The sequence below is a fragment of the Hemicordylus capensis genome, chromosome 3 (genome assembly GCF_027244095.1).
Source record: "Hemicordylus capensis ecotype Gifberg chromosome 3, rHemCap1.1.pri, whole genome shotgun sequence".
In the NCBI taxonomy this organism is placed as follows: domain Eukaryota; kingdom Metazoa; phylum Chordata; class Lepidosauria; order Squamata; family Cordylidae; genus Hemicordylus; species Hemicordylus capensis.
The window spans coordinates 136,801,976-136,822,660 of record NC_069659.1 but is presented as its reverse complement, the minus strand read 5'-3'; the positions used below and the strand labels follow the sequence as shown (position 1 = coordinate 136,822,660).

Here is a 20,685-nt window from a genome sequence, read left to right as displayed (position 1 = left end):
TGGCTGTCTCAACATTCCTCTCTTCCCAAACTACAGGCTTCTTTCCGGTGACTCTTAATGCTTGCGACGGAACGGAGACGGGAAAAGAGAGCGCGTATTGAAGTGACGCCACGCGAGTATTTCCTTACTTCCATAGAGCTGAGACAGAGGAAACCGGAAAGGGTTTGATGGAACTAAGACAACATCCGGGTTAGAGGAGTGGGTGAGCAGCATATTGGTCGCTTGATTGAGAACACTTTCGCTTGCACCGTAGCCTCACAAGTTGACTTTCGAATTCTTCCCTGCCCCTTCTGCTTAGCTGCTTTCAACATTAAAGTGATCGACAGGAATTATGCAAGTAAATTCTCGCCTCCCGTTCAGGAAAAATGGCACCTATTTAATTCAGTCACACGTGCCTGTTTAATTGCCCCACTAGAAGATATTTCGGATACTTCTCTGGTCCCACCAAGAAAATGACATACTGCTACTAAATTAACGGATTCATAAAGAGCACACGATTTAAGTATCTGCGCGACTGGACTGGTTGTACTATTGCTCGGTGGCATTCGTGTTTTGTAGGATGAAGGTCTGAATGCACATCCTCAGGAGGATAAATAAATTGCGATTGTTTTCTGGTTTGTTTGTGTAAACATTTTAGCTAACTTGAAACCCACTTCCAGATAGGCTTCTTGAAATATCTTACCACTGTTAATTAATCAATCTTATTTCTTTTTAAAAGTTATATATGTTTCTTTGTTTCTTAGGGATGTATTACTTGTTAGTGAAATCTATATACTTGCTGTCGTAGCATACAACTGTGCCCATTAACTTGATAATTGCTAATGCACATAATCCCCTTTAAAATACAGGATATATACTAGACTGAAGAAAAAAAGTCAATGCAAATCTTTAAGAAGCTACTGAATTCCCCCCTTATCTCCACAAGGTTTATTCAACATTTCTGGATAAGGTGACAGAAAAATGATTTTAGATAAGAATCTATAAAAGTTGTTAGTGGCTAAAATTCTAGTAGCTTTCTGGTTTTATTAATGAAAATTTATTGCACCAGCAGTACCTTAGCAATAGTTCATGTTTTTGTTTGGTGTGCCCTTGATTGCTCCTATTATGCCACCTAATGGCACAGCGGGGAAGCAACCTTCCTAGAGAAGCAATGATGCTGAAAGGCATCATCTCATATTGCATGGGAGATAGCAATGGTAAACCCCTCCTGTATTCTACAAAGAAAACCACATGACTCTGTGGTCGCCTGGAGTTGCCACAACTTTTCCTTTACCATTTGATTGTTCCCATTAGACTTTGTATATTTTTTAGCCTACTTTCCAGTAGGCTTATGAGATCACCCAGCATTCTGTTAGGGAGGTGCACGGAACCAGGGCTAGGCGGTTCAGAAGCAGTGGGGGTGGCGCTTTAAGATCGGGGGAGGGTGTACTTACTCCTCCCACTGCTTTTCCCCCACCGGTGTTATTTTTTCGTAAAAACCTTCAGTGCAGCAGTGTACCTTCCTACCGCCCCGTTGCCCTCCTTGGCCAGAAGTACCAGGCAAGCATGCGCACGTTGTGTGCATACCCGTCTGACGTGTGTGTGCACGATGGGCGCACGTGCACCCGGTACTTCCGGCTGAGGAGGACAGCAGGGAGGTACGCTGCAGCCCCAAAAGTTTTTACAAAAAAATAACACCGGTGGGGGGGAGCGTTAGGAGGGGTAAGTGCACCCTCCCCCTGCCCTTAAAGCGCCACCCCCCGGGGCCTTCGAACTTCGAACTGGCCCCGTGTTTGAACCTGTTTGGAAGCCCGTAAAAGGCCTCCGAACAGGTTCGTGCACATCCCTACATGTGTGCCCGTGTGTCACCCCACCCTCAACTTCGCAACGCCTGGACCAATATGAAGTCGGGTACATAGGGACAGTTTGTGATGATGCCATCCACCTCTATCCAAGGGCATAGTTTGTGATGATGTCATCCACCTCGATCCAAGATGGTGGATGTGTAAACTTGAGGCACAAGTGGGCTAATTTGTGAACCACCTAACCAATTTGAACCAAACTTACTACAGCTTTAGGGACACATAGGGACACCTCAACAGCATATTTTATGATGATGTCATCCACCCCAATCCAAGACGGTGGTTGGGTGAACCTCTGAGGCACAAGCCGGCTAATTTATGGACTGTCTAACTCATTTGGACCAAATTAGGTACAGTTGCAGTGAGTGACACACAGGGACACCTCAATGGCATAGTTTGTGATGATGTCCTCTACACTGATTAAAGATGGCAGACACAAAGTTTGGAGGCACAAGTGGGCTAACTTGTAAACTGCTTAACCAATTTGAACCAAATTTGCTACACCTGTAGGGACACATAGGGACAACAATAGTGTAGATTGTGACAATGTCATCCAACCCAGTTCAAGATGCCGTAAACTTTTAAACATGTAAACTTTTGAGGCGCAAGTGCACTAACTTGAGAACTGTCTAACCAATTTGAACCTAATTTGGTACAGTTGTAGTGAGTGACATACAAGGACACATCAATGGTGTAGTTTGTAATGATGTCATCCACCCGGATCCAAGATGGCGAACACATGAACATTTGAGGTGCAAGAGATCTAACTTGTGGGCCTCGATTTGAATCAAATTTAGTGCAGTTGTAGAGACAGTGAAAGGAAAGTAGGCTGATTAGTTCTTACTAGAACTTGTTTGCTCATGCATTCTTCTTGGAGACTTGGCACTGTTCTTTCATTGGATAATTTATTTTTAAGTGATGAATAGGCATACAAATAACTGTGCATCCTTAAACACTTTACAGTAATGTAGCAAGATGGGGAGAAAATAGACTGAATAAGAAATATTTCCGATTGTCTGTCTAAACAAGCACAATGTCCATTGTACAGCGACGAATACCTGTTTAGCAACACTAACTCCACACACAAAATCTGAACATGCAATACTAAAATGCAATGAGGTGTAGTATACACAAGCTATACACTGTGTATTCAAATACAATCACAGGAAAGCAGAAGTGGTACTTATTTTGTGCTTCTCCGTGAAATCTCCTTCATGACCAAAGATGCATGGAGAAATTCTTATGTAAACAAGGTTGTACATTTTGTGCATTTCCCTAATCCTAGTGGCACCTTTTTCGTCCAGTTTCTCTGGGCTATCTTAATACAAATCAGTTCACACAGCAGTTTTTCATGCAGCTAAATATATGGGGAAAATTAACAGGAGAATAAGCAGCTTTTAAAAATGCATGAACAAGCCTTTTGTTTCTCTATAACAGGTAATTTTTAACTTGATCCCAGAATGTAAGAAGATGTACATATGTTAGCTCTCTTGTTAAGAACTTAAAAGTATTTCAGCTCTTGGCCCTCTGAAATTTACAAATTGTTTGCACAGTAGCATGAATACTAGCAACACTTTCAGCATTGGATTGATCTCTTTAAGGATCTAAAATGGGAAGTTCAAGGGTTATTTAATGTATTCTGTGTATCTGGTTGTTCGGGCTAAAAACTAGTCCATCCTGAATTTATGGCATTCTAGGACATTTACTGATATAATCTGCTACACACTGGTCTGACTCAGGATACAGGACAGTTTGATGCAGCGACACAGAGAAAATAATTAACCTAGAAACTTGTTATACTGGTTACTGGTAGTACTTGCTTTCTGATCTTGCCTGACACACTCAGAGTAGAATAATTGGTTGAACTAAAGCAGTAGAATATGTTTGTTATTATTATGGCTGTTACAGAATCTCTAAATAACTATTTGCTAGTTTGATTGCCTTATAAATCCTGCATTTCCCCCCTGTGGCTCCTTTGCCCTTGAAACCTACTCCCATCACTTTATCATTGCTAGGAGATAGATGGCATAGAAACATAGTGGGCATAAACTGATACCCTGGTGAAATCAACAATCCTATGACTTGCCTAGGAATAAGCTCCATTTGATACAGTGGGATTTACTTCTGATTAGACATGCATGGGATTGGTCTGTATGTGATCTAAAGCAGACTAGTTATAACCCCTTAACACATCTTATTTACCCTTATCTTACTACTTTATGCACCAAAGGCTAACAGGCTCCCAAATACTGTAACAATCTTCATGTCATGCAAATGCCTTATTTGGTGGGGGGAGAGTATTTAGCACATGTTTTATTATATGTCAAGCCCGATCTTTACTTGGAAGCAAGTCCCATTGATTTCAATTTCTTACTCTGTTTTACATAATATCCTGGTCTTCCTAATCAGTTTGCAATTGCATTAAAACTTACTTTTAAAGTAAAGCTCTCTAAGCTTTTTCATATTTACTACTTCACATGAAATTCCAGGATTCAGCCTTTACATCACTACAAGTACTACATACTCCTAGCCTGAGCTGAAATTAAATAGCCCATTCCAATAATGTTTTCTCAGAAGCATATTATTTAATTAATTTAAATGATATGCCACCTGATTCAAGGCTCTAGGTGATTCACAACCATAAAAACAGTAAACACACAATAAAACAAACTATTAAAACAATGAGTTAAAACAATTTTAAAAATTCAAAGATTACTAAAAGCCAGGCTAAAAAGAGTGTCTTGAGGGCTCTTTTAAAGGCTGACAAAGATGTTAAGCCACAGATATATATAGGGAGCGCATTCCACAGCCCAGGAACGACTACAGAGAGAAGGCCCGCTTTCCAGTTGCCACCAGCTGAGCTGGCAGCTTCTGGAAACGGACCTATTTTGATGACCTTAATGTGAAATGGGGATCATGCAGAAGAATGTGTTCTCACATAGGTAACTTGGTCTTAAGGTGTGATATCAAATGTGCATAGGTTTGCAGCCCAAGCCTGACAACCCAGGCCTGAGCATGTTTATTCAGACACAAGCTCTGAGTTCAATGGGACTAACCCATGCATATGTTTGTCACTGAAGGCTGCAATCTTATACACAGTCACTTAGTCCAATCCTATTTATTTATTTAATTTATAAGCCACCTGACTCCAAAGGCTCTAGGTGGTTCACAAAAATGAACACAAGAAAAACAAAACTGTTAAAAACAGCAATTTTAAAATTTAAAACATTCAGAATGTTTGAAATGTTTACTCGAAAGTGTCCTGCTGAGTCCTCTATGATGATTAGGAAGGCTGTAATCCCTAGGCCCACTTTACCTGCAAATAAGTCCCATTAGACACACAAGGATGCATAGGGATGAGGCTGCATGTATGCATAGAAATTCAATTCCAGGCGCATCCTATAACATGGGGACAGGATTGGGTCTCCAGCATTAACGGTCCCCCATTTCCAGTGGCGTTTCTGAGGCTGCAGCAGAGTCGGTCCTTAGCCAGACTCACTCGGGACGAAGTCCCATTCAGACCTTCGCGCGACCTGTCTCTGAGTAAACACGCGGTCCCCACTGACACGGAACTCTAAGCCCTCCTTTCGCTCCGCTCCCACCCTTTCCCTGCCAGTCAGCGGGAGGAGTTTGCCTGCCTTGTGACCGGAAGGGCCAGGGAGCCGCCCCCGGAGGAAGAATCAGCTGCACTGGTTTTCCTCGGTGGCGGGAGAGCTGACACTGCCGGGGCCTGGAGCGGCTGGAGGCGCCTGCCTGAGGTGTCCCGCCTGGAGCAGGGGGGAGAAGCGAGGAGGAGGAGAAGGAGGCCTTGGGGACGCCCCAGCGCTGACGGACCTGGTAGGGGGCGGGGGGGCGGGACGCGGCGGGCACTCCCTCCCTTCATCCCTCGACTCTCCGCCTTTGCTGCCTCGCTCCCGTCCCTCCCCATCGCCGCCCTCTCTGGTCCAGCGTTTCGCTATTGTGCTTTGCCCGGCCGGTGCCTGCTGCACCCAGCCCAAGGTGGGCGTGGTGTGTGCCAGGGTTTCCTGGGTGCCGCCGCCGCCGGCCTGGCCTGGCCTGGCCTGAGCGGTGTGGCTGGAGAAGGGGGCGATGCAAGCCGCTTGCTCCCGGCTGCTCTCTCTGGGTTATGTCGGTAAGCATGCCTGGGGAGAACAGACCAGAGCCGGCGCTTTGCAGCACCGTCAAGGCCAGCTTGGTTGCCTCGCCATTCGATTTGGGGGGGGCTAATCAGCGTGCCAGGAGAACGAATCGTAATAAGGGGGCTTGCGGAGAGCGAGGGTGGTCTGGGAAGAGGGGGAGGCTGGGCGCTAGCAGGCAAGGCACGGCTTTGGATGTCTGTCGAATGGCGCAGAGGCAGCGTCGCCCGCCTTGAAAGGGTGAGGAGGAGATGGGTTGTTTGTGTGAGGGAAGCCTGGGCGATATCGGTCCTAGGTCGCGCAGCGGGTGTGAGCTGGACTGCTGCTGAGGGCTCGCCCAGCTGAATGCTCCTTCATGCCAAAAATGCCCTTCAGGTACATGGGAGGGATGGGGTGGGAGAGAGGGGTTCCACCTTCTCCTTCGCCTCCTTGCTTTCTGTGGAAGGGTTCATGTATAGAGGCGTGTTCAGTTGTGTGAGATTTCTCCTGCAGGTTGTAGTAGTACAGACACCCCACAGCCCCACCACCTCACCCTGTTTAGTGTCTCAGTTTTAGGAGAAAGACTGGAAAGTTTTAGGGGAGACCCAGCAAATGTTTGCCAGTAGTGCTGTCCTTTGGAAATGTTGTTAAGAGGGCAGGCAGTAGCCTAACTTCTTGTATCTCTTACTTGTGTATGGTAAAGGCTTGGATCTTTTAAGTGTTGTATTTTGGAGCTCCATGCTGTGTTGTGACAGCTACATATTTTTCAGTATTTGACATCTGTAAAAGAAGTTACCTTAGTTGAAAGGATTTGGATGGATTGAAGAATTAATGTATTGAAATATGAAATTACAGATGAACTACTTTGTTATATGTTGGGGTGTGTGTGTGTGTGTGTGTGTGTGTTTAGCTGTGGCTCTGCACTGTTGGGAATCTTATGCTTAAGGCAGGGCAGTACTGTGTACTGTTGGGGCAGATAATCAAGGTCAGCTCAGTTATCCCTTTACACGCGGCTTGACAAATCCCAGGCACCAGGGAGCCATAGCACTTAGGCTAGGATTCAGGTAGTTAGAGTTATTTAATAAAATCTTTATTTGTCCCAGGCAGCCTTATTCAACGTATGTTATTTTTTTAAAGGGGATAAATAAAAACCCATTTATTTTCCCCTTTTGCAATGTCCATTCCTGAGTTTGGTAATTTTGTCAAGTGCCCATTACCGGCTCCTAGATGCAAAGAAAATTTGTCAAGGCTTGCTTTTATATTAATATTGACAGTTAAATAATGTGCTTTTATATAACATATTCTAAGAGTTGAAAGTACTTCTTGTTCCTTGTTCCTTCCAACAACCCTGTAAAGTAGGCCAGCAGTATTCCCAAACTGTGATGGGGAACAGAGGCTGAAAGCTAGTGGGTTGCTTAAGGCAACCTAATAACTTCTGTGGCTGGGGTAAGCCACAGAACTGCAGGCTTCCTGGATCACACTCTTAGTAGCAAACTAGGTGTAATGCATCATTAGTCCTGCCTTGCTTGCCTTTTCCTTAGATAAATAGCATATGTGAGGTAATCCAAATCCTTCCTTTGTGTGCTACACAAGAAAAAACAAGCACACTTTAGCAACTAACACTTAAGGTCACTTGCTAAAGATGTGACTAACCTCTCTTTAGTTCGGTCCTTAGCTGCTATGCCACACTGCTGCCTACATTTAGATATATCTGATAGTGTCTCCCTTCCCTGTTGTTCACCCCTCTCACTTAATTGTGAGTGTAAAATCAGATGGCTATTCTGAGATAGTGTGATGTGTATATCCTTGTATAATATTGCAAGTAAGAATAATTAGACTGACTATTGTGGTAAAACCAACTTAAAAAAATATTAATGTGAAATAGACGTTAAACATTATAAAAATGTTTTTTGAAATTAATATAAAATGTGTTGACTTTCTAAAACCGCATATGCAAACTAATCAAGTTGAAATGAATGAAACGTTAGTTGCTTCTGAGTAAGGAGAATTGGGATTTGAAAATGTGTTGTGTGCAAGTAATGATTCTGCTAGATTTTATTCTGCCCACAGGCAAGAGGTGAGGGCATGCCTTCTCTCCTGCTGTTGCTCCACTCCAACTGGTATTGAGAGGCATCATGCCTCTGAGACTGGAGGTGGCCCACAGCCACCAGACTAGTAGCCATTGATAGACAGTCCCCCATGTTCAGATTGCACAGGGACTCCTGAGCCAGCCAGATAGTGTCATCCCAGGAAGCTCTTCTATTGGAAGAGGGGGAATCAGAAAAGCTTAAGTTGATATATTAAGCAAATCTGAATTTAACTCTTTAGGTACTGTGTGTGAGAGAGACTTGGATGTGTGTGTATGTGTACATACAAGGAGCTGGAGAATATTGGTGCATGCATCCAACACCTGAAGTATGCTAGACATATGCTTGCAGTGATCCAGAACTGTTCATGTGCTGTTTGTTTGTTTGTTTGTTTGTTTGTTTGTTTATTTATTACAATGTATATCCCGCTCTTCCTCCAAGGAGCCCAGAGCAGTGTACTATATACTTAAGTTTCTCCTCACAGCAACCCTGTGAAGTAGGTTAGGCTGAGAGAAAAGTGATTGGCCCAGAGTCACCAGCTAATTTCATGGCTGAATGGGGATTTGAACTCAGGTCTCCCTGGTCCTAGTCCAGCACTCTAGCCACTACATCACACTGCTGTTGAAGAGGTAGTCACTGGTGCTTGACAGATTCCAAGTGCCTCTTCTCTTCACCTTACCCTCTCCCAATTGACCAGTACCTTCAGAATTAACGGCACCAGCAACTTACACTACAAGAATGTGGAGTCATTTTTTAACAGATTTCTAAGTATGTAGCGCCAAATCAGAGTTATTGATTTTTGAGATACCTTACTCTTTAGTATTTAAACAGTTATTGCAGGCACAGAAATCTGTGCAAAGTGTCCCTTCAGTCTGTTGTTGTTGTTGCTTTAATATTTTGTGTAATCTAATCTAAAGAGAATGTTATAACTATCAAACTATGACTTTCATCCCAGTATTATTCTTGTCAGACTTTGTAAATTGTTTAATAGTTATAACACATGGACACACATTATATGAAAACAAATTATTTACTATAGCAGGCACATTGAGGTTACTGCTTATATTATCCATATCATGTATAGAACAAAAGAAGTTCATATCATATGTATGATGGCAGGGGAATGTAATGCAGTTCTGTTGCTGCACCTGTGCTTTGAAACTTGTGCTGGATAATACAAGAATGAGCCAGCTCAAGGCTACTTATTATAACTGGAAATGAGCTTTTCCTTTTTTTCTGAAAGCAAGTTCCAAGCCTTCATGATGAGTTTTGAGAGTCTGAAAATAGGCTTAGGAGGGTGTTCAGAAGAACTGGGTAGGGTTCTCGCCTACACACCTCACCTTCTAGTATTTTGAAGGACTGATATTCTGAAGTGTTCTAGGTAAGCATTCAGCAGCGTTCTAGGATTGATCATTTCATTTTATGACGGAGTATACAGCACTTTCAACAGAGTTGTTTCCTGGAACCAGTTTCTTCATGACTGTGTATGCAAATATTGTGAAAATGAGCAACTTTTAATTGCTCCCATTTAAAATTTGAGAGGGAGTCATTTTCATCCTTGGCTCATGGGGGTAAGAAGGCCCCTCTGCCTGCCACTCATGCAGTTGCTTCACCTCTGGTGAGCAAGCTGTGTACTTATCACAGAATGCCAGATATGTGTATTGCATCCACCTTCAACAAGATGGGTCAATTTAAATCACAAAGGAAAAGTGTATTTAAATAACTGACTTAAATCAAACTGTTTAGATCTTGCCTAAATAAAGTAATATTAACTGTAACCATAAAATTAATTTTGCTTTATTCTGACCACCAGGTTTTGCATCTCTTTGATGCACTGTTTTCATTTTCCTTTAAAAAAAAAATCCACTGAAAATATGTCTTAAATGTTTAAGATCTCTTAAGAGAGAAGATCTCTCTCATGACTTGCATGTTTGATCGAATTTTGCAGAGAGGCGCTAACACTTGAAGATTCTTATTCTTTCCAGTATTCCCTTCTGTTTTAATCTTCCCCTTTTCCTCTTGTCAGAACTGCCCTTACCTTTCCCACCCAGCTTCACAAAAAGGTAGATATGAACAAATCGAGTCTTCTCCATGATGTAGATATTCTTTGACTTAGGTCAGGTCCTAAAGGTAAAAGGTAAAGTGTGCTGTCAAGTCGACTTTGACTCCTGGCACCCACAGAGCCCTGTAGTTTTCTTTGGTAGAATATACAGGAGGAGTTTACCATTGCCTCCTTCTATGCAGTATGAGATGATGCTTTGCCTTTCAGCATCTTCTATATCGCTGCTCCCGAATATAGTACCAGCAGGGATTCGAACTGGCAACCTTCTGCTTGTTAGTCAAGCATTTCCCCACTGTGCCACCTAAGGTGACAGGTCAAGTCCTACATATTTATAATTAGAGTACTGACTCTGAGCCAGTTGCAGAGATCAGGTACTTATTAGGCAAAAAACAGGAGTAAAATGTCACCCAGATAGATTAGTGAATGACTTTTGTTGTGATTACTTGCCAGTTCCTGGTCCCCACCATTGAGACATACTGTGAGTACACGGGCTCTTGTGCTGTATGACAACTAACAAAGATCTTTTTTCTTTCAGTTCTGCTTTCTTAGAAAGAAAAGCAGCCTTTCACAAGAGGGACATAAACTCCATTTTAACTTGTGATTATGTTTAAATTCAAATTTCATTTTGAATCAGGCTGTTATAAAACAAAAACAAAAACCCCTTGTTATAGCTGATACTTACAATTGATTTTTTTTTAAAAAGAAGTGAAATATCCACCCTCAGCCTTTCTAGGGTAGTGCTATCTTGAATAAAAATGCTCCACGTGCTCCCAGTAGCATCATGGAAGTGTTCTTCTCCCCGCTGCCTTATACCCCACCGACTCCTACCCCAACACTGCAGGATGCTGAAGCCGCACATTTTGAGATGTGTCTTCAGGATGCTGAAGCCGCACATTTTGGGATGTGTCTTCAGGATGCTGAAGACAGCACATTTTGGGGGAAAGGTTTATCCCAAACTTACTATCCCTAAACTATGCTTCAGGCTGATCATGTACTGAGATTTAACAGATGTACCATTTCTAGTTTTGTACTGGAAAGTGCACCTGTTTTAGGAAACATTAATGAACTGAAGATCTGCGCCGATTAATTTAAAATGGCCTATATGTTGCATGGATGTGAATAAAACTGTCTCCCTTTCTTTACTTAGGAGGCCATCTGGAAAGCGCAATGAGTGTCAAGGCCTTCAAGCTTGTCCCTGCGGTTGAGCGGGAAATGCTGATGGGTGACAAAGTTCGGATCAATATTGAATGCATTGAGTGCTGTGGAAAGAACCTTTATATTGGAACCAATGATGGTTCTATCTATCACTTCCTTCTAGAAGAAAAGAATTCACCAGCTGAAAAAACACATTTTTATGTTACCAAGCAGTTACATAAATACTTAAGTGTTCGGAAGGCTGTGGGTGAGTTGAAAGCAGCGTCAGCACTCAACAGACTTCTGGTGCTTTGTGACAGCACCATAACATTAGTGAACATGATGAATCTGGAACCCATCCCCACGGGGGCTAGAATCAAAGGAGCTGTGACATTTGCATTGAATGAGAACCCTGTGAATGGTGATCCATTTTGCGTTGAAGTTTGTATTGTTTCAGTCAAACGGAGGACCATCCAGCTCTTCTTGGTATATGAGGACAGAGTCCAGATTGTGAAGGAGCTTTCCACTCAGGAGCAGCCCTGTGCTGTGGCCGTGGATGGCCATTACTTATGCCTTGCCCTCACCACCCAGTACATTATCCTGAATTACAATACTGGAGTCTCCCAGGATCTCTTTCCTTATTCTAGTGAAGAGAGACGACCAATTGTGAAAAGAATAGGCAGAGAAGAATTCCTGTTGGCTGCACCTGGGGGATTAGGTGAGGCTGGAACACCTGTTGCATCTTCCTTAGTGGTTTCCTCCTTCTGTTTGGCTCTTCTTTATGATTGGGCAAAGCTTTCTCCAGTCAGATCTGATTGTTTGTGCAATAACTAGGGATCTAGTACCAATGTCATGATGTCCTGTCTCTGTGTAATAGATGTAGGACAGGTGGATTTATTTTTTACTTGTACCCTACTTTCTCCTTGCTTACAAGGTGTCAAATGCTGCAGAATAAATTTAGAAATATTAATATAATGAAAAACAGCTTTTAAAAAGCAGTTGGCAAAAAAGGCACAATTCAGCATGTAGATTGCATCAGTTATGGGGGGGGGGGCTGGGCTGCTGAAATGAGTTTCAGCCAATGCTGATGCACCAGCAGAAAAGAACCCATTTCTTTTTCTGTGGAAGTGGAGACCACAGGGTGGGTGCCTCAATAGAGAAAGAGAGATCCTCGTATCAACATTTTCCCTTTCCCTTTTTTTAAAAAAATGAGAAGTGGACAGTGGTAATGCTCCTATGCCAACTTTATTTAGGGGAGCATGTCTGTAAATCTTCTTTATTTTGAAACTGGATTTGGGTAAACACTGACGTGTTAAGAGTTTTGCAGCAGGAGCAATGCAGACAACCAAGAAAGTAAAAGTAAATTTAAAAACAGAAGGTCACAAAATGGTGTGGTGACGAGAGTGTTCTTGTCATTAAATATATCCTGGGCAATACCTGGTAGTGCCTGTGGTGTGGCACAACCACTCTTCCACAAAGTTGCAGTAGCAATGGGTTAACTACTTGGTCATGAGTTGCATTTTGGCAGCGCTACATTTGCTATCTGCACAGCCTTGAAAGAAGGTATTTAATCATGAACAATCAATGTGTGTATCTTGCACTAAAAGCTTATTATGTGGAAATGCAACAATGTATTGGTAATTACAGATTAATCTCATGGAAATCATTGTTGCTTTTAAAAAGCGACGTATTTAAAAACACAAGTGAGTTGTTCCTCCTTGGAAATCAGTGCTACACTTACTGCCCAATCCTGTGAAGATGTAAGGTCATTGACTTTAATGGGCATAGCTGCACCTAGTTCTTGATGGGATTGGGCTATTAGTTGTATTCTGTGTCTGCTGAAGTTGAATTCTGAAGACACTTAGAGAATTTCAGATGCTACTATGCCACACCCTTGACCCCGCGTCTTAAACTGTAGAGCAAGATGTGCCCTAGGCTTACGACTACAATAAGCAAATTAGAAATAAGGCTGTCTTTAGAAAATGGTTGTTCAGCATTATAAGAATTTCTTGGTAGGGATGTGCATGGAACCATGGCGGGGATGCTCAAAGGTGGCGGGGTGCCGCTTTAAGAGTGGGGAAGGGTGCACTTACCCCTCCTGCCGCTCCCCGCCCCCGGCAGTGTCCATTTCTCTAACAGCTAATTGGGGTGGCAGTGTACCTCCCTGCTGCCCCATTGCCCCTGTTCGCCAGATATGGCTGGAATTTCCAGATGTGCCAGCCTGCGCAGTGCATCTGGAACTTCCAGCCAGTAGGGGCAACGAGGTGGCAGGGAGGTATGCTGCTGCCCTGATTAGCCGTTAGAGAAACGGACGGCGGCAAGGGGAAAGCGGCAGGAGGTGCAAGTGCACCCTCCCACGCTCTTAAAGCAGCACCCCTGCCACCTTCAAACCAGCAGAACCACCAGTTCTGTGCACATCCCTATTTCTTGGTTGGGAAAGTGGCTTTTTTTTTTTAAAGCTTTACAGAGTCTTGCTGAGTGAATTTTTTTGTAATAAAAATGCATATAAAATCTCCAGCTTTCTCTGATGTCAGAGGTAGACAGGCTTGTTATCAAGGTGAGTCACTGTTCTCCTACTTGTATTGGAAAATGGGATTTGCTGCGGTCCACTGACCACAGTGGTATGCACTGATGACCACTGACTTAGGATGGCTGATAATTAATGGATAAAAGTGCTGTTAACCATGATAAGCAAAACATCACCATTGTGGAACCAGCTGCCTTTGCCCAAATTCGCTCTTTGGACTACTTGTTGAAAAGTGGCACATATATATTCTTAGTAATATATTGAGGCAGCAATAGATTATTGTTAGACATAGAATGAAGTAGCATTCACCCTTGGTTTGTTCCAACAAGACAATGTGTGTGATGTGACTTTGATCCCAGTATAGGGTAAACTGTATTTCTGCTTTTGGTCCGGGTAACCTTAAGCAACTTCCAGCCATCACTGCAAATGTTTAGTATACTTTGTACTTCTTTCTCTCCTTCACTTCATGCTATTGATGAATGAAGTTGCTATCTGCTTTCAGTGGCTGTGTGTATTTTTGCCCCAATACAGAGCTGGCAAGTCACCTTAAGTGGCACAGCAGGGAAATGCTTGACTAACAAGCAGAAGGTTGCCGGTTCGAATCCCTGCTGGTATGTTTCCCAGACTATGGGAAACACCAATATCAGGCAGTAGCAATATAGGAAGATGCTGAAAGGCATCATCTCAAACTGTGTGGGAGGAGGCAATGGTAAACCCCTCCTGTATTCTACCAAAGACAACCACAGGGCTCTGTGGGAGCCAGGAGTCGAACTCGACTTGACAGCACACTTTACCTTTACACAGCTGGCTAGTTAAAATGTTGCCCCCAGTTAATTGATAGAGAGATGGCAAGCAAAATAAAATTGGGTTTAGGATTCACTGAAAAACCTGCCACTGTTGGATGGGGAAAAAAACCTTGAAGGTGATTTTTTTCTTCTACTTTGTATTCAAGGCTAGAACCTACTTGGTATCTCTGAGTGAAATTCAATACTGTACTTTATAGCTGTGCTATTAAGGGTACTTGAAATACACTGCTTGGAAATCTGTTAGTACATCATCTTCTGAGTCTTGATTCTCACACAAGTGAGTGTGAATCTAGTGGAATATTCCATGTTCAGTAATTCTTGGAAAAAATACAGACAGCTTTTTAACAATGAATGGTACATTTTGTTTATTACATTGCAAGTTATCTTACATATAAGATAAATTATTCTTTTTCCCTTTGAATTATCAAAGGAACCTTAATTGAAGCTCTGCAAAATGGAAACTTTTGTATATTTAGTAGTCTGAGAGCAGCATTATTGATTGGTTACCTGATAAGCTTCTGATTTATAATTCCGCTTATACATTGTCAGGAATGTTTGCAACTGTGGATGGCATTTCCCAGCGTGCTCCTGTTCACTGGTCAGAAAATGTGATTGGGGCTGCCCTGTGCTTCCCTTATGTAGTTGCTCTGGATGAGGAGTTCATTACCGTGCATAGTATGCTGGACCAGCAGCAAAAACAGACTCTGCCCTTTAAGGATGGTCACATCCTACAAGACTTTGAAGGTACTCTCTGGTTAAACCTGTACTAGTGCATGTGTCGGTTATGGTTTTTGGTAGTCATTTCTGTCTTCTCCGAAGTCTGTCTAGTTTGGGAAATCCTAAACATTTATTTCTCAAATACTATGCATTGTGTTACACTTTGGCCTGCACATACCCAGTAAACATTTCCCATTAAATACTTGAAAGCAAACATACCTTTGGTCTATTTTCATACCTCAGGAAATCTAGATACATAGCTAAGTAACAAATTGCATGAACATGCATAGTCACAGTACATGGCGTATATACGTAAATCTGTGGCTTCTACAGATTGGCAGATGTGACTTAAATATAGAGGTCAAAGTAAGAGGCAAGTATTAAGTCACAGGGATGGAGTGGATACTAGTCTTTCAAGGACAGTGGGCCCTATTGTCTGCTGGAAGAAGATCTGTGCAAAGTTTATTTTTTGAAAACCAGTGAACAACGTTCTTGCATTCTACATCTTCAGTCCTGACAAAGTTCAGAAAGTTGCATTTTTAAAATCGAAATAGAAAGCTGACAAAAATTTGGGATCTTGCTTGTAGGTTTTGCCTCTAGAAATGATACAGATCATCCATTGTGCTTCAAAGGTTCTGTAGATGATCAGTAGACGGCTTATTTGTATTATACTGTGTATAGATGGAGTGAATAGGACTTGTGCCTCCATTCACTCTTCATACCTCTTAATTCCATGTTGGCCATAAGAAATCCTTCACAAATACTTGTAATAGAATATGGAGGACAGGGAGAGATGATGAAAGCATTGCACTCATTAGTTTGAGCTCAGTTTTATGTAGAAAGGCAACTGATAAATCTATAAATAATTCACTGATGATTGTCAGTTATATCTGAAACTGAAATAATCTGAAGCTTCATTTCTATAGTCAAAACAAGTAAAAAAAACTTGTGCGTTAGAAGCATCAGCAAATGTATGTTTATATAAACAGAACTTGCAATTACCTGCTAGCTTTGAACTTCCAGAGCTGTTTGTTCGTTCTCTTTCCATACAAATGAAATGCCCATAAAGGGCTAGCTCTTAAATTCTATGATTTACTGTGTAAAGAATTAATTTCTAAAAAACATACAGAGTTGTTACTGCAAGGGTGGTATGGGTGTAGGGCGGGTGGTCCTGGAAATCTCAAAAATAACCTGCTAAAACAAATAGTTGGTTAACTATTGGTTATTATAGAAGAAATTAAGAAGGAAAATAGGAGAAAGAAGGCAGAAAATAGATAACTTCAGAATGGATTGCAACATATGTGAGCTCTGTAAGATATTCTCATTAAGGAATGGGGGGACTTTGGGAAGAGCATTTCTGTGTATAAGGTTCCAAGTTCCCTCCCTGGCATCTCCAGATAGGGCTGAGAAAGACTACTGCCTGCAACCTTGGAGAAGCTGCAGTCAGTCTGAGTAGACAATACTGAGCTACCCTGTTTCCCCGAAAATAAGACATACCTCGAAAGTAAGACCTAGCAGTAATTTCTGATGTACCACTAATTGCCCTAGTGCATTTTTGGGGGCTAAAATTAATATAAGACACTGTCTTATTTTCGGGGAAACACGGTAGATGGACCAGCGGTGTGACTCAGTAGAAGGCAGCTTCCTATGTTCCTATGGCAGCAAAAATATTAGTCCCATTAGTCCCCCTAGATCTTTGCAAGAATGGATGCTGTATTCCTGCTTTGTGGTAAATCACCATTATTTAGGACTCAACAGAAATTGTGTTGCACTGAATTTGTGAAGAAAGATTTTTCTCTTTCAAAATTTGTATACCTCATTAACTCTGATTCTATATTTTTGAAGTCTTTTGCTATGTTAAGTTCTAAATTGACAATTGCTTTCTCTTTTCACCTTTTTTATTCAGGCAAAGTAATTGTAGCTACCAGCAAAGGGGTATACATCTTGGTGCCACTACCTCTGGAAAGACAGATTCAGGATCTTTTGGCCAGCCATAGAGTTGAAGAAGCTCTAGTGTTGGCAAAGGGAGCTCGAAGAAATATTCCAAAAGAGAAATTTCAGGTCTGCCTATATTTTAAATCATCTGAAAGAAATGTGGAGTAGAGAACAAGCTATGAAGTGTAAGGAGATATTTGGTGGTCCACTAACTCATTAAAAATGGAAGTAACATATACTTGGTATGCACTTGTTTAGATGGTAAAGCTTTAACTACAGATGTCTGATAATTGGAGCCCTTACATGATTGTATTGTGAAAATGGAATCTTGTGTCTTGTTTCAGTTTCATCTGGAAGCAAGTTCTTTTGAGTTCAACAGGTTTGCTTCCAGATAGGCATGTTTAGGAATGCTGGTTAGCAAGTTGAAGAAATGTCAAGGAACATTTATAAAATGCATTTCAAGTGTTGTAAGTGCTTCACCCACATCTGCAATCCTTAGAATATCCCTGTAAGGCAAGCCAATATTACCATCCCTCTAGAATAGTGACTTCCCTAAGACCACCTAATGGAATGTTTGATTGTGGTGAGACTGCAGCTCACTCTTTGCTACTGGTATATCAACTTGTGAACAGTAGTTCATATTGCTGGTGGCTTTCTTGCTGAGAATTGGGTTTGCTCCCCAAAACTTCTGATCAGCAATTCTTCTTAAAGCCTATCTAATAGTGAGATATTTCATAGTCTGAACCTGTTTAACTTAAATGCTTTACATGCCAGATTATGCACCCCTGAGTCTAGATATCTTTGTGTTTAATTCTTTCAGAGTCATAGGAAAAGTACAGTCTAAATCCTAAATACATAGTAAGAACATAAGAACAGCTCTGCTAGATCAGGCCCAAGACCTAATCTAGTCCAGCAGCCTGTTTCACACAGTAGTCCACCAGATGCCTTTGAGAAGCCTACAGGCAAGAGGTGAAGGCATGCCTTCTCTCTTGTTGTTTCTCCAACTGGTTTTTAGAGGCATCTTGCCTCTAAGGCTGGAGGTGGCCTATAGCCACCAGACTAGTAGCCATTGATAGACCTGTCCTCCATGAATTTGTCTAAGCTCCTTTTAATTTGTCTAGGCTCTAAGTTAGTGGCCATCACCACATCCCATGGCAGAAAATTCTATACGCTATGCACTGTGTGAAAAATACTTTTTTTTGTTGGTCCTAAATTTCCCAGCCTTGAGTTTCATGAGATGACCCCTTGTTCTGGTGTTGAGAAAGAGGGATAAAAATGTATCTCTGTCCACTCTCTCTGCTGTATGCATAATTTGTACACCATGTCTCTCCTTAGTTGCCTCTTTTCCAGACTAAAAAGCCCCAGATGTTGTAATCTTGCCTGATAAGGAAGAAGCTCCAGGCCCCTGATCATCTTGGTTGCCCTCTTCTGCACCTTTCCCAGTTCCACAATGTCCTCAAGATACAGTGGCCCAAACTGTACATGTTACTCTAAATGTGACTGCACCATAGATTTGTATACAGGCATTATGGCGCAGCAGGGAAATGACTTGACTAGCAAGCCAGAGGTTGCTGGTTTGAATCCCCACTGATATGCTTCCCAGACTATGGGAAACACTTATATCGGGCAGCAGCGATATAGGAAAATGCTGAAAGGCATCATCTCATACTGCATGGGAGATAGCAATGGTAAACCCCTCTTGTATTCTACCAAAGACAACCACAGGGCTCTGTGGTCGCCAGGAGTTGATACCGACTCGATGGCACACTTAACCTTTATTATAATAGCATTTTTATTTTCAGTCCCATTCCTAAAGATCCCTAGTATGGAATTTGCCTTTTTCACAGCTGCTGTGGACTAAGTCAACACTTTCAGCACCATGACCCCAAGATCTCTTTCCTGGTCAGTCACTGACAGCTCAGACCCAATCAGTGTATATTTGAAGTTGGGGTTTTTTACCCCAATGTGCATCACTTTACACTTGCTTACACTGAACTGATTTTCCGTTTTGTCACCCACTTACCCAGTTTGGAGAGATCCTTTTGGAGCTCTTCACAAACTGCTTTGGATTTCACTACCCTAAATCGTTTAGTATCATCTGCAAATTTGGATACTTAGCTGCTTACCTTAACTTCTAGATCATTTATGAACAAGTTAAGGAGCACTGGTCCCAGTACAGATCCCTGGGGGACCCTACTTCTTAATTCCCTCCATTGTGAAAACTCTCAATTCATTCCTAACCTCTGTTTCCTGCCCTTCAAGCCATACATGGACCTGTCCCCTCATCCAATGAGTGCGAAGTTTACTCAAGAGCCTTTGGCGGAGAACTTTGTCAAAAGCTTTTTGGAAGTCCCAAGTATAATATATCAACCAGATCACCTTTATCCACATGCCTGTTGACACTCTCAAAGAACTCCTGGTTATGTGAGGCAAAACTTGCCCTTGCAGAAGCGATGGTGGTTCTCTTCAGCAAAGCCTGTTCTTCTATATGTTTAACAATTTTGTCCTTAAGTATGCTTTCCATCAATTTACCTGGCACAGAAGTTAAGCTAACCGACATGTAATTTCCTGGATCTCCCCGCCCCACACCCACTCCCTATTTGAAAATCGGAGTTACACTGGCTATTTTCCAGTCCTCTGGTTCAGGGCCTGTTTGTAGGGACGTTACATATTTTTGCTAGGAAATCAGCAATTTCACATTTGAGGTCCTTCAGAACTCTTGGGTAGATGCCATCTGGCCCTGGTAATTCATTAATTTTTAGTTTTTCCAAGACAGTTTAGAATCTGTGTTGCCTTTTCTATAGGAGTTGAAAGAAATCAATTCTACAAAATGCAATTTTTCAATCCCTTTTTAATTGGGGAAGGGATAGAGCTCTTTTGGCAGAGTGTGACTCCTGGAGTCCAATTATGCCTTTCAGTTTCCAAAATAATAAGAAATTGTTTAGAGGCATGTAGTCTTCATACATGAAAGAAGTACAATCTGTGAAGAAACCTACAAATCCTAAGCATCCTTATCGGGAAACAAGTCGATGAACCTAGTAGGACTTTCTCCCCTATCAACAGGCTTAAGATGATGCTGTCAGTTAATATAAAGGCTAACTTCTAAGGGAATAGCCAGGAAGTACTTTACAGTCAAGGACCTTTCCTTTTAAACAGCTGGTCAAAAAGGTCAAATGACAGTAAGGGAGATAGCACATGCCAACGCCAGATAAGACTCAGTGTATAGGTGTTTATATTACCAGAGCCAGAAGTCTCCAAGCCAAGATGGGCAAGATTTAGTTTTTGGTTGCTAATGAAAACATAGATATAGTGGGCATAACAGAAAACTGGCGGAATGATGAGGACCAATGGGACTTTGTTATTCCTGGATACAAATTCTACAGAGAGGACAGGGAGGGGCGGATTGGGATGGAGCAGCACTGCATATTAAAGAAGGGATAGAATCCAACAAGCTAGAAAAC

At 42.0% G+C, this 20,685-nt stretch overlaps 1 protein-coding gene across 8 annotated transcripts in view; it reads left to right on the top strand.

Moving 5' to 3' along the window:
* The first annotated feature begins 60 nt into the window (after positions 1–60).
* Positions 61–20,685, top strand: part of TGFBRAP1 (transforming growth factor beta receptor associated protein 1) — a 36,598-nt gene continuing 15,973 nt past the window's right edge. Inside the window, exons 1-4 of one of the 8 annotated variants that reach the window (XM_053307381.1) lie at positions 61–202; positions 11,253–11,957; positions 15,122–15,316; positions 17,196–17,350. In XM_053307381.1, coding sequence (XP_053163356.1) covers positions 11,273–11,957; positions 15,122–15,316; positions 17,196–17,350 — 1,035 coding nt within the window. In that variant the 5' untranslated portion in view covers positions 61–202; positions 11,253–11,272. Of the gene's footprint in view, positions 203–5,527; positions 5,679–5,714; positions 5,841–5,881; positions 5,974–6,106; positions 6,218–6,261; positions 6,353–8,793; positions 8,812–9,115; positions 9,425–11,252; positions 11,958–15,121; positions 15,317–17,195; positions 17,351–20,685 lie in introns of those variants that run through there. The other 7 variants (XM_053307379.1, XM_053307383.1, XM_053307378.1 and 4 more) reach the window with 7 other exon arrangements.